This window comes from Phacochoerus africanus, chromosome 8 (genome assembly GCF_016906955.1).
Source record: "Phacochoerus africanus isolate WHEZ1 chromosome 8, ROS_Pafr_v1, whole genome shotgun sequence".
Taxonomy (NCBI): domain Eukaryota; kingdom Metazoa; phylum Chordata; class Mammalia; order Artiodactyla; family Suidae; genus Phacochoerus; species Phacochoerus africanus.
Genome location: NC_062551.1, coordinates 53550984 through 53564372, shown reverse-complemented (window position 1 = coordinate 53564372; position 13389 = coordinate 53550984). Strand labels below are relative to the sequence as shown.

At 43.6% G+C, this 13389-nt stretch overlaps 1 protein-coding gene across 1 annotated transcript; it reads left to right on the top strand.

Annotated features, from left to right (window-relative positions):
* The first annotated feature begins 9447 nt into the window (after nt 1-9447).
* Nucleotides 9448-11916, top strand: BSPH1 (binder of sperm protein homolog 1). The gene is made up of 3 exons (XM_047791352.1): nt 9448-9491; nt 9987-10138; nt 11362-11916. The coding sequence occupies exons 1-3, from the start codon at nt 9448-9450 to the stop codon at nt 11502-11504; spliced, it is 339 nt and encodes a 112-aa protein (XP_047647308.1). The 3' UTR covers nt 11505-11916.
* The last annotated feature ends 1473 nt before the right edge of the window (nt 11917-13389 follow it).

Here is a 13389-nt window from a genome sequence, read left to right as displayed (position 1 = left end):
GCAGGCAGTGAATTTGTTTCTGCTTTATAAATACGGTCTTCTTATCATTTTTATTAGATTCCACATATAAGTGATATATCATCTGAGGTTTGTCTTTCTATGTCTGATGAGGATTACACATAGTTGTGAAAACATTTTTTTTTAATAAGATGGCAAGAAACAGTGACCTTGCATGAACTACTTTCAGGTATTTTTCAGGTCATGTTTACATTGAAAGGTATACATAATACTGATCATTTTTTTTTTAAAGGGAAAGATGTTCTCAGTGTAGCTATGACAACCACTTTCTAGCCAATTAGAATTGTTTGCACTTATTGAAAAATGACACTTTGACTTGTACCTAGGTGTTTTATGAGATGTCAACTCCTGTACATCCATGACAAAGAAAATATAGGCATTCCCCCTGTGGCGCAGTGAGTTCAAGGATCCGGGGTTGGCACAGCTGCAATGTAGGTTGAAGCTGCAGCTGGGATTCGATCCCTGGCCTGGGGAACTTCCGTAGGCTGACAGGATGGCCAAATTACATATATATATCTATTTAAGGAGTGGTTAAGGTGGTGCTAGAATTTCTCCGCTTCTGGTGTCTGGTCTACTGCTCGTCCACATCGTATTTTTTTCCAAATAACTTTATCTTGGTGTCACGCAGAACCTTTGTGATTGAAGCATTTCTCAAAAATGCCCAAAAGAATGAAAACTCAGTGATCCTGGGCGTATGAGTTGATCTTTACGATTCAGGAGGAAATGGTCTTCTTCTGAGTCTTTAGAAGCGATGGGGTGGTAGGTTTCAGACCCTTTCAGGTGCCCAAGAGATTAAGTGCCGCGAGTGTCTCCACTGAGTTCACAGGCGAGAGGAACGACACGGAGCTAAGTCCTAAAAGCCTATATGCCTGCCCCCAGCTCGGAGATGGGGTGGACCTGGCAGAGCTTCACAGAGGACTCGGCTGAGCGATCTTGTTCCAGGACTAGATATTCGCCATGCACAAGATGTAATCTCTCCACTCTTGCCAGCTGCTGGGCGTCCTCGGGCATCACATGGCAGTGGCGCCCCCTGCAGGAAGGACTGTGCAGGCGGACAGATCCTGCCGCGCAGCTGTGAGCAAAAGTTCTGGGCTTGTCATCCCTTGCCTGTTACCATTTCAGGCTCCTAGAGGACTGGAAGAATTGTCCTGGCTAATAGTTAAACCTAAGTAGAAGTTTGTGCTAAAATGTGAATTTTTTTTTTTTTTTGGCTGCACCTGCAGCATGTGGAAGTTCCCCGGCCAGGGATGTACCCCGAGCCACGGGTTGCCACCTGCGCCGCAGCTGCTGCAATGCCAGATCCTTAACCTGCTGCTCCACGGAACTGAAATGTGAGGCTTGAATTGCAAGAGCTTTATCAGTTTATGGGGGGCAAGGGCGGATGCCAGCCTGGAGCTCCCCAGCATCCCTCCTCTCCTTACCAAATCTGTCCCATTCCGCTCCAAGCAGGGGACTCTCCTGATCCCATCTGTGACCTCCCGCGAGCCTCCGAGCCTCAGAGGCTCTAAGTTCTGGGAAACAGAAGGAGAATGATTCTTGCGGCCCCCACGCCCCCTACCCCCGGGGCTGCTGGGAGGTTTCTGTGGGTCAGCACATGTGACGTTGCCAACAGGGCTGCCATCATGACGTCATTACTCTTACTAGCACTGTTTTGCATTTACAGCTACAGATGCTATTACAGTTATTAGAGAGACGTGATACAGGTTTAGAGTTAGTAGTTAATATTCACAGAATGAATTTGACTGTTTTAGATCCTTCTTATAAAGTAGAACCCTGGGAGTTCCCGCCGTGGCTCAGTGGTAAGGAACCCAGCTAGTATCCTTGAGGATGCAGGTCCCATCCCTGGCCTCGATCAAAGGGTTAAGGATCTGGCATTGCTGTGAACTGCAGTGTAGGTGGAAGATGCAGCTTGGATCCTGCATTGCTGTGGCTGTGGTGTAGGCTGTAGGCTGGCAGCTACAGCTCTGATTTGAGCCCGAGCCTGGGAACTTCCATATGCCACAGGTGTGGCCCTACAAAGGACACAAAATTTTTTTAATTAAAAAAAAATAAAGTAGAACCTGCAGTGTATTTTATTCTTATGTCTGATTCCTTTCACTTAGCATATTGCCCTCCGGGTTCGTTCATGTGGTTGCCTGTGGTTGGATTTCCTCTGCTTTTAAGCGGAATAACGTTCCTTTGTATGCGTATACCACATCTCCATCGAGTCATCCATCCATGGACACTTGGATGTTTCCGTGTCTTGGCTGTTAGGATTAATGCTGCAGTGAACCCTGGAGTCTAAATATCTCTTCAAGACCCTGGTTTCAATTCTTTCAGATAAATCCCCAGAAGTGGGGTTGCTGGAGCATAGGGTAGTTCTTTTTTTATTATTATTATAGTTGATTTCTAATGTTGTGTCAATTTCTGCTGTGCAGCATAGTGACCCAGTCATACACATAAATATACATTATTTTTCTCATACTCTCTTCCATCATGTTCCATCCCAAGAAATTGGGTATATTTCCCTGTGCTGTACAGCAGGATCGCATTGCTTCTGCATTCTAAATGTGATTGTTTGCATCTCCCAACCTCAAACTCCCTTTCCATCCCGCCGCCTCCCCCCTTCTCCTTGGCAACCACAAGCCTGTGCTCTATGTCTGTGAGTCTTTCTGTTTTGTAGACAGGTTCATTGATGCCCTATTTTAGATTCCACATATCCAGACAAAACTATAACTCAAAAAGATACAGGCATCCCTTTGTTTATTGCAGCACTAGTCACAGTAGCCAAGACAGGGAAACAACCTAAATGTCCATCAACAGATGAATGGATTAACAAGATGGGGGTCATATACACAATGGAATACTATTCAGCCATAAAAAATGAAAGAATGGCATTTGCAACAACATGGATGCAGCTAGAGATTCCCATACTGAGGGACGTGAAGTCAGGAAGAGAAAGACAAACACCATATGATAGTTCTATTTTTAATGCTTTAAGCACCTTCCATACCATTCTCCACAGAGGCTGCCCCAGCGTTCCTACTAGGAGCGCTTCATAATTCTTAGGTTTTCTTTTAAAAATATCTAAAACCTTCGTGTTATGGAAATGTCCCCACACACGCCAAAGAATTGTCTCATGCCCTCCCCTCTGTGAACAGCAGAAAAATGTGTAGCATTAAGCAGAGAGGGATGTCTGAATGAGGCTCACATTATAATTTCATAGCACAGGTGAGACTGTGATACAGGTGTCTTCTCTACTGGCCTGGATCTTACTATAGACAGACAATAGTGATAAAATGATGGTGATATTTTATAGTTATCACGTCGTTGGTAACTTATAGCAGCTATAAGCTATTAAGTGCTTTCATTGTTTTGGGCACTAGTCTAAGTACGCTATATGCCCCATACATCTGTTTTTTGTAACAGTCTGTTGGGGCAGGTAAAACTATTGCCCTCATTTTATAGAAGAGAATCTGAGGCACAGAGAGGCTGGGTCACATACCCAAAGTCACACAGCTAGCCAGTGACAACTGAGATTTGAGCTAAAGATTTTGAGAGACCATTTTTTTAAAGCCACATCTTTACACTGTCAATTTGTATTTATTTATAAATATATATTTATATTTATTCCTATTGGAATCCTTCAGACTTGTAAATGGCCCATTTTGTTGTGTTTCCTGCTCCCAGACAAAAAACAGTTGTTTTTCACAAGTCACCTGTTCAGCATGTACAGACAAAGACACACCCATGAAGATCCTACCTGTGTTTTCTTCTTCTTCTTCTTCTTCTTCTTCTTCTTCTTCTTTTTGGCCACATCCACAGCATGTAGACGTTCCCAGGCCAGGGATCAAACCCATGCCACAGCAGTGGCAACACCAGGTCCTTAACCCATTGAGCCACCAGGGAACTCCTTGCCTGTGTTCTCACCTTAGAGAAGAACAGTTGAAGCTCTGTAAACAATAGACAATCCATTTAGCATGAAATGTCTTAGCACTTTCTTTGAAATTTCTTGTAACTTCAATAGATGCTGGACACCCGAATCTCCTAAACTTGAATTCTGGACCCGTTTTTAATGGGTCTAACTTGTCTATGGTTTGTGAAAATTTATTGCAGACTTGAATAAGTCTTCCATCAGATGGGGGAAAAATAGTCATGATTATTTTAGGAAGAGGAATTCTTATTGCAATAAAATTGTCCCCATGCTCTAAGTGCTTGCTACTAGGCAGAGCCCTGGCTAATGTTTTCATTTAATTTCCACAGCAGACATATGAAGCTGATGAAAAATCGCCTAGGTAACAGATTCTAAAAGCAGTTTGATCTCTGTTAAGCCAACGTTTGCTTCAAATTGTGCTTGCCAAATGGTACTAAAAAGAAATAGAATAAAATGAAACAGAATAGGATGGGGAACTGATAAAACACGTTTTTCCTACTATTATGTGATTTATTTTGTAGCAGGGTGTGGAAAAAGTAAATCACTTACTTTTGCCTGCTGCATTTTTTTTTCATTTTAAAAAATCAGTTTAATTATTTCTTGTTCATTAACAGGAGTTGGAAAATTACAGTTAAAGCAAAAGGAAAAATTAGAAATCACCCACAATCACAATACTGAAAATAAGCACTGAAATTTTGATGCAGCACCTTCAAAACATTATTATTCTTATTAGAATTTGGTAAAAATGTTATTTTTATTCTAAAAGCTAAATCTAGTGAAATGAATATTTGTTTAAAATTTTGTCTTTCAGATGAATATCCACCAACTATGGGTGAGTTGATCAAAACTTTTAAATTATGTAATAAAATGTGAAGCCATTGAATACTATACTTCTTTTTCCTGGTAAGAAATCATATTTTTTAAGAAATTACTATTTTGTGTCCTTATATATAAGATAAAATATGTTCCATATTAAAAAACTAGGGGAGTTCCCTTCGTGGCTTAGCAGTTAATGATCCTGACTAGGAACCATGAGGTTGCGGGTTCGATTCCTGGCCTTGCTCAGTGGGTTAAGGATCTGGTGTTGCCGTAGGCTGTGGTGTAGGTCACAGATGCGACTCGGATCCCACGTTGCTGTGGCTGTGGGGTAGGCCGGTGGCTACAGCTCCTATTAGACCCCTAGCCTGGGCACCTCCATATGCCGTGGGTGTGGCCTTAAAATCAATATATATATATATGTATAAAGGAAAAAGAAGAGGAGAGAAATCATAATTTTACTGTCAGCTTTACTGTTAATATTGTCAGCTGTCTCATTGCATGCAACTTCATAGTGTGATTTTATTTTTGCACCGAGACTTATAGAACATAATGAACTAGAAAATTCCTTTTGTGTCCTGAAAATGAAATACAAATGTTTCCAGATTTATTTATGTGCTCATTCATACTTAATGCCTCTGATATTATAAATCTATATTTAATTTATTGATTTAGTTTACTTTTATGACCCCACCCACGGCATATGGAAGTTTCTGAACCAGTGCTTGAATCCAAGCCCCAGCTGTGAGCTATGCCACAGCTGCCACAATGCCAGATCCTTAACCCACTGCACTGGGTGGGGGATTGAACCTGCACCTCTGCAGCAACCCAAACCATGGCAGTTGGATCCTTAACCCACTGTGCCACAGTGGGAACTCCTATATTTTATTTTAAAATTCCACTAGTGATGGGTATCTTTGGATTGTTTTCTAATTTTTGTTTTTTTGTTTTTTTGGCTTTTTAGGGCCACACCCATGGTATAGGGAAGTTCCAAGGCTAGGGGTCGAATTGGAGCTACAGCTGCTGGCCTGTGCCACAGTCACAGCAATGCAAGATCCAAGCCACATCTGCGACCTACACCGCAGCTCAAGGCAACACCGGATCCTTAACCCACTGAGCGAGGCCAGGGATCAAACCAGCATCCTCATGGATCCTAGTCAGGTTTGTTACCATTGAGCCATCACGGGAACTCCTTTCTTCTAATTTTTTGACTCTTATTAACCACACTGAAATGAATATCCTTAACCTAATGCCATGCCAACTAAAACCCAGAGAGAGCCCAGAGGTGTCTCTTTTGTAACCAGTACTAATGACCATTATTTTGGGAGGGGGTGGTTCTAACATATGTGATATTTCCAGAAGGAAATAACCTGTAAGCCTACAGAATACAACAAGCAAAATTATTTTATGACTGTATACTTAAAGTCTCTAGGAAAACTAGTAAAGACCTCTAGTTTTAGACAGAGAGACAGGCTATCTGGCTGGATTTAAGATCGACACACAGGAGTTCCCACTGTGGCTCAGGGGGTTAAGGACCCAATGTTGTCTCTTTGAGGATGTGGTTTGATCCCTGGCCTCTCTCAGTGGGCTAAGGATCTGCCGTTGCTGTGAGCTGTAGTGTAGGTCACAGAATTGGCTTGGATCCTGTGTTGCTGTGGCTGTGGTGTAGGCCAACAGCTGCACTTCCAATTCAGGCCCTAGACTGGGAACTTCCATATGCTGTGGGTGTGGTCTTAAAATTAAAAAAAAAAAAAGATAGACATACAACAGACAATAGTTTTTCCCTGTACTGGTAAGAACCAACTAGATATAGATAGGCATTGATTTCTGTCATTCTATTTTACATTGCATGTTCTTAGAAAAATAGATCATGCCATGTGCTTGGTGGGAGACATGAGAATAGTGAAATGAGTGTCAGCTTCAAATTTTATTTTTCAGAAAGTGTAACTCATCTTCCAGAAGTCAAAGGTAAGCTGATCAGAAAACATGCATTGTTAAAGCATATTTTCTTTTAATCGTGTAAAAACGGAGATCAGTGGGGTGTCTCTGGTGAAAAAAAAATCTTCTTTCTTTTTTCGTCTTTTGTCTTTTTAGGGCTGCATCCGTGGCATATGGCGGTCCCCAGGCTAGGGGTCTAATTGGAGCTGCAGCTGCCGGCCTACACCACAGCCACAGCAACACGGGATCCGAGCCACATCTGCGACCTACACCACAGCTCACCACAACACCAGATCCTTAACCCATTGAGCGAGGCCAGGGATCGAACCCACAACCTCATGGGTCCTAGTCAGATTCGTTTCTGCTGCACCACTATGGGAACTACTTTTTTCTTTTTTTTAAAAAAAATGTATCATAAGTAGCTTGTAAACTGATAAAGAAAAATGAGAAAGATAAAACTATCTGACATTTCACCGGCACTGCATGTTTCTACTCTCTCAATGTCTGCTCATCTAATATGGAATACCTGATTTTGAAATGCATAGAGAATGGAGTTCCCTGGTGGCTCAGTGGGTTAAGGATCCAGCAGTGTCACTGCTGTGGCTCCAGTCGCTATGGTGCAAGTTCCGTCCCTGGTTCAGGAACTTCTGCTTGCTGTGGGCATGGCCAAATAAAAAAAAAATTCATATAGAAAAATGTCCAGTAGTAACTAGGAACATTATAAGCAAAAATAGTGCTGGGGTGGAGAAAAAAAACCTTTTATTATCAGATATTTAAATAAACCACAAATATAGTAATATAAATAGCCAAGTGTCAGCCTAGAAAGAATCAAAAAAGAGGAAGAAGGAGAAGAAGAGGGAGACGGAGACAGAGAGAGAGGGGAGAAGAGTTAGAAATATTTTCTGTTGCTTGCTGGCTCCAGACCTGGTTCATTTTACCCCTATTTCCCTCCCCAATAATTTCTTTTTCTTTTCTTTCTTTCTTTTCTTTTCTTTTTTCTTTTTTTCCTTTTTAGGGCTGCACCTGCGGCATGTGGAAGTTTCCAGGCTTGGGGTCTCATCGGAGCTGTAGCTGCCAGCCTACACCACAGCCACAGCAACACGGGATCAGAGCTGCCTCTGGGACCTACACCACAGCTCACAACCACGTCAGATCCTTAAACCTACTGAGCGAGGCTAGGGATCGAACCTGCCTCCTCATGTATACTAGTCAGGTTCATTACCGCTGAGCCACAACGGGAACTCCCCCTCTCCAATAACTTCAAGACCTTGAGAGAATACAGAATGGACCCCAGGATATATTAGAATCTAATATATGGTTTCCGACGCGTAGATGTTTAACTACAGGTGGTTTATTTTACCATCAATATGCTGTATTAAATATCTACTTGGAAGAAAATTCAGGTGTACCCTGTCTTGTATCACATACAAAAATAAATGCCTGTTTAATCAAATTTTAAATGTAAAAGAAACAAACATCATTTCATGTCAGGAGAAAATGGAGGAGAATATAGGTGTGCCCTACGAACCAGGACATCTTTTAAAGCAAGACAAGAATCGTCTAGAGTTCCCTGGTGGCTCAGTGGGTTAAGGCTGTCCCTGCTGTGGCTCGGGTCTCTGCTGGGTCGAGGGTTCAATCACTGGCTCAGGAACTTCTGCATGTTGAGGGGGTGGCCAAAAAAAAAAAAAAAGACAGGCATCATCCGTTAAAAAGTTATCATTTAAAAAGTGTATAAATGGTGAAAATTGAGGTGTATGAGCTCATTGGTGGGAACAAAATGAATCGCCATTATCCTTTGGGAGAAGATACCCATCAGTGTGGAAAATTCCTATACATTATTTAACCTAAGAACCTCACTTTGGGAATTCTATAGAAACAAATGCTTTGATATCTAAGGATTTACACACACAAGCTATTTGCTGTACTTTATGACAGAGGGGGAAATCTGAATACAGAAAATATTGAATGAATTTGGCGCCATCCATAGCACAGGATATGAACCAATAATAGAAAGAAGGTAGAGCTACAAAAGTTAAAAAGATACGTTTAAAGGATTTCTCTGGGCATTCCCGTCATGGTGCAGTGGTTAACGAATCCAACTAGGAACCATGAGGTTTCGGGTTCGATCCCTGGCCTTGCTCAGTGGGTTAAGGATCTGGTGTTGCTGTGAGCTGTGGTGTAGGGGCCAACAGCTACAGCTCCGATGAGACCCCCTAGCCTGGGAATCTCCATATGCCGCAGGTGCAGCCCTAAAAAAAAAGATTTCTCCAATGTGTTAAGTCAGAAACTCAGGAGTTCCCGTCGTGGCGCAATGGTTAACGAATTCGACTAGGAACCATGAGGTTGCGGGTTCGGTCCCTGCCCTTGCTCAGTGGGTTAACGATCCGGCGTTGCCGTGAGCTGTGGTGTAGGTTGCAGACGCGGCTCGGATCCCGTGTTGCTGTGGCTCTGGCGTAGGCCGGTGGCTACAGCTCCGATTCGACCCCTAGCCTGGGAACCTCCATATGCCGCGGGAGCGGCCCAAGAAATAGCAACAACAACAAAAAAAGAAACTCAAGGTATGGATATAAAGTATGATTCCTTTTGGGAGGGAGCAAAAATGCACACATGCATTCCTATGTCTTTTTGTGTGTGTCTAATAATAATAATATATAACATATATGCTTTGTGATTATATATATGTTATATGGATGGAGACGCAGACGTGTCGTGTGCATGACAGCTGGGCAGACAGACATATAGATCAAAAGACAGATACCCACATGGGCATGGAGAAAGTGTGGAAAGATACAAACCAGACCATAGAGTGTGTGTGTGTGTGTGTGCACGTGTGTGTGTGTGTTCTGATGGAAGAAAGTGAAGAAAAGATATACAGAGGGCAGGAATCATTTTAATAAATACACGCCCACATTTCTGTCCCTAAGCTTAGGATTTATTTCTGGCACTAGGGCCACATGCTAAGCAAAATATCCCAACCATTTATGCCATGGGGAAAAAATGGGACAGGAGCAAGAGTAAGAAGCAAAAACTGGAGTTCCCTGGTGGAAAAGCGGCATAAGGACCTGGCGTTGTCCCTGCTGTGGCTCGGGTCGCTGCTGTGGCTCGGGTTCCAGCCCTGGCCCGGGAACGTCCGCATGTTATGGGCGTGGCCAACCCCCCCCCCCCAATTTAGCGGGAGAGGCCCCTTAGCTCTGCTATCGCGGGACTCAGTGAGTTCTGGCTCTGATTTCCAAGGGCACCCCCTCCAGGCAGGAACGTAGCTTTGTGCCCTCTCCTCTCGGACCCCTAGAAGGGGATGAAGAATTTTTTTCTTTCCTCTAGATGGCAAGTGCGTCTTTCCATTCTACTACAGAGATGGACTGTTCCATGACTGCGTCAAGTTCAAGGCAAAACACAAGTGGTGCTCTTTGAATGGAACTTATCGAGGATATTGGAAGTACTGTTCTGAAGAAGGTGAGCATCTGGCCTCTGAACACACATTGGTCGTTTTAGTCTCGGGGGGGGGGGGGTGCTGCGGAGGGTCGGTGGGGTCACAAGAGGGCTCTGAAAAGGGAATCCACAGGCAATGAAATTGTGAAAAGAAGGTATGCGGAGGCCTCCGACAGTAGGAAACTCACATTGCACCAAACATCTGAGTGCTTCAACCCTGCTGCCTTGAAAAGAAACCTTTCAGCAGAACCTCGGGTCCTCGCAAATAGTGTTCCCAGGCGCTCTTGGTGGAACAGGGCAGAGCAGAGGATGCTGAGTGGGAAGGGGGTGTGTGTGTGCGTGCATGTGTGTGTGTGTGTGGTGTGTGTGTGTGTGAGGGTGAAGAGAATCTATAAGATAGAGTTCTTTTTTTTTTAACTGAATGCATTTTCTTACATTTATAGTTACACAACAATCAGTACAACCCAAATTTATAGCATTTCCATCCCAAGCCCCCAGCCTATTCCAGCCCCCAACCCAGCCTGTCTCCTTTGGAAACCATAAGTTTTTCAGAGGCTGTGAGTCCATATCTGTTGTGCTAAGAAGTTCGTCATATCCTTTTTTTATTTTTTAATTTTTAAAAATTTTTTATTTTTTTGCTTTTTGGGGCCTCACCTGTGGCATATGGAAGTTCCCAGGCTAGGATTCGAGTCACAACTACAGCTGCCAGCCTACACCACAGCCACAGCAACTCAGGATCCAAGCCGCATCTTCGACCTACACCACAGCTCACGGCAATGTCAGATCCTTAACCCACTGAGCGAGGCCAGGGATCGAACCCGAATCCTCATGGTTACTAGTTGGATTTGTTTCCACTGAGCCACAACCGGAATTCCCACTGTATCCTTTTTTTAGATTCCACATATAAGTGATTGCCTATGATGCTGATGTCTCACTGTCTGCTTAACTTCTCTTAGCATGATAATTTCTATATCCATCCGTGTTGCTGCCGATGCCATTATTTCATTCCTTTTATGGCTGAGTCATATTCCATTGTGTATCTGTACCCCATATTCTTGATCCAATCCTCTGTCGATGGGCATTTAGGTTGCTTCCGTGTCTTGGCTGTTGTGTACAATGCTGCAATGAACAGTATCTCTTTGAGTCGTGGGTATGAGTATCTCTTTGCGTCATGGTTTTCTCTGGATAGATGCCCAGGAATGGCCAAAACAGAGGGCTTATTTTGATTGCTTCTCCTTTCCCTGTAGACTTCGCCAGATGTGTGTTTCCCTTCTGGTACAGACACCTGATATACTGGGAATGTACCAGCGACGGAGATGCATTTGGGAAAACATGGTGTTCGCTGACCCAGAATTATAACAAGGACAAGGTTTGGAAATACTGTGATTAAGGGTGAGATCTGGTGGTGGGACGATGAAGAGGTTGACGTGTTCTCACGGCAAAGGAGCTACCGTTTTGGTTGCCAGAGGAGGAGGTGAGACCCTCATGAAAAGGGTTTTTCCTGAGATGCGAGTGGAAGGTGATCTGACTGTAAATCAGTTGGGGGTTGGGTAAGGGACTAGGACAGTTCGCTATGGAAACCTGTATTTTAGCCTTGGCCCTTTTACTTGCTAACTGTGTCCCATTAGGTGCCTAAAGAAATGTATGGATTCTGGTGACAAAGATGTGTCAACGCAGGTTCAGCGAGCGTAATGAACTTTGGTCACGGGGGAGGCTGTGCGTGTGTTGGGGCACAGGTGGCCTGGGAAATCTCTGTATCTTCTGCTCGATGTTGCTGTGAAACGCCAACTGCTCTGGAAAATAAAGGCCATTAAAATGCATTCCCTGTATGAATAATGTTTTGAACAGTAAAGTTTGAAAACGCAGCTCCGCTATGAACCCTGTGACGCAGGGGGTGAGGCTGGACGGGCTGCGTCCATGGCACAAGACGTGGCTGTTTACCCCACGGAGGCGTCATCATTTTCTGGATCCATTCAGGAAAGAAGCCTGTGTTTGGGGGCCACACCCCAGGCACAGGGAAGTTCCTGGGCGGGATCGAACCCACGCTGCATCAGTAACCAGAGCCACGGCTGTGAAAACTCCAGATCCTTAACCAGCTGAGCCACCAGGGAACTCCAGGAGACAAACGCGTTGTGTGCATCCACAGTTGTAATTGAACACCTGTTCACTGAACACCTGTGACAGACACCATGCTATGAGTGTCACACATCACCGTTACCTTTCCAACAACCCCCGAAGGGAAATGTTGGTGTCACCATTTTCAGAAACTGTGGATCAAGTGAATTAACTAATTTGCAAAGAGTTACTTGGCTATAAGACTTTTATGATATAAAAAGGGAGTAAGATCAAACAGCTAAACTGAGGATGACCTCGTGACCCAGAAGTTCCACTCCTGGACATAGACCCAAACAAATTGAAAGCAGGGACTTGAACAAACAATTTGATGCCTTTGATCTTTTCAGCATTACTCAAGTTGCCAGAAGAGGGAAACAGTGCAAGTGCCAGCAACAGATGAGTGGGTAAACAAAACTGTGGCGTACTCCAAGTCCGTGATTTTCTTTGCTGTGCAAAGGTTCCTTTGTGCCATATATTAGATTCCGGTTATAAGTGATCATATGGTTTTTGTCTTTCTCTTTTTGACTGACTTCACTCAGTATGAGAGTCTCTAGTTCCATCCATGTTGCTGCGAATGGCATCGTGTTGTTCTCTTTTTATGGCTGAGTAGTATTCCATTGCATATATATACCACATCTTCCTAATCCAATCATCTATCAGCGGACATTTGGGTTGATTCCATGTCTTGGCTGTTGTGAAGAGTGCTGCAGTGAACACGCAGGTGCATGAGTCTTTTTAAAGGAGAGTTTTGTCCGGCTGTATGCCCAAGAGTGGGACTGCTGGGTCATATGGTAGTTCTATGTATAGTTTTCTAAGATACCTCCATACTGTTCTCCATAGTGGCCGTACCAGCTTACATTCTGGGAACTCTGTCTAGTCATTTATGATAGAACCTGTAATGTGAGAAAAAAGAATGTATACATATAAAAAAAAACTGGTATAGTGACACAGTGGAATATTATTTTGCCATAAAAAGTAGCCAAGTTGATGCCTGCAACAACTTGGATGAACCTTGAAAGGATTATACTGGGGTTACCAGGGGCTGAGGGGGTGAGGGAAATACATAATGCTGGCTGAAGCGTACCCATGTTTGGTTCTACACTAAAGAGCTTCTGGGGATCTGATATACAGCATGGCAACCCTGTACTGTGTACTTGAAA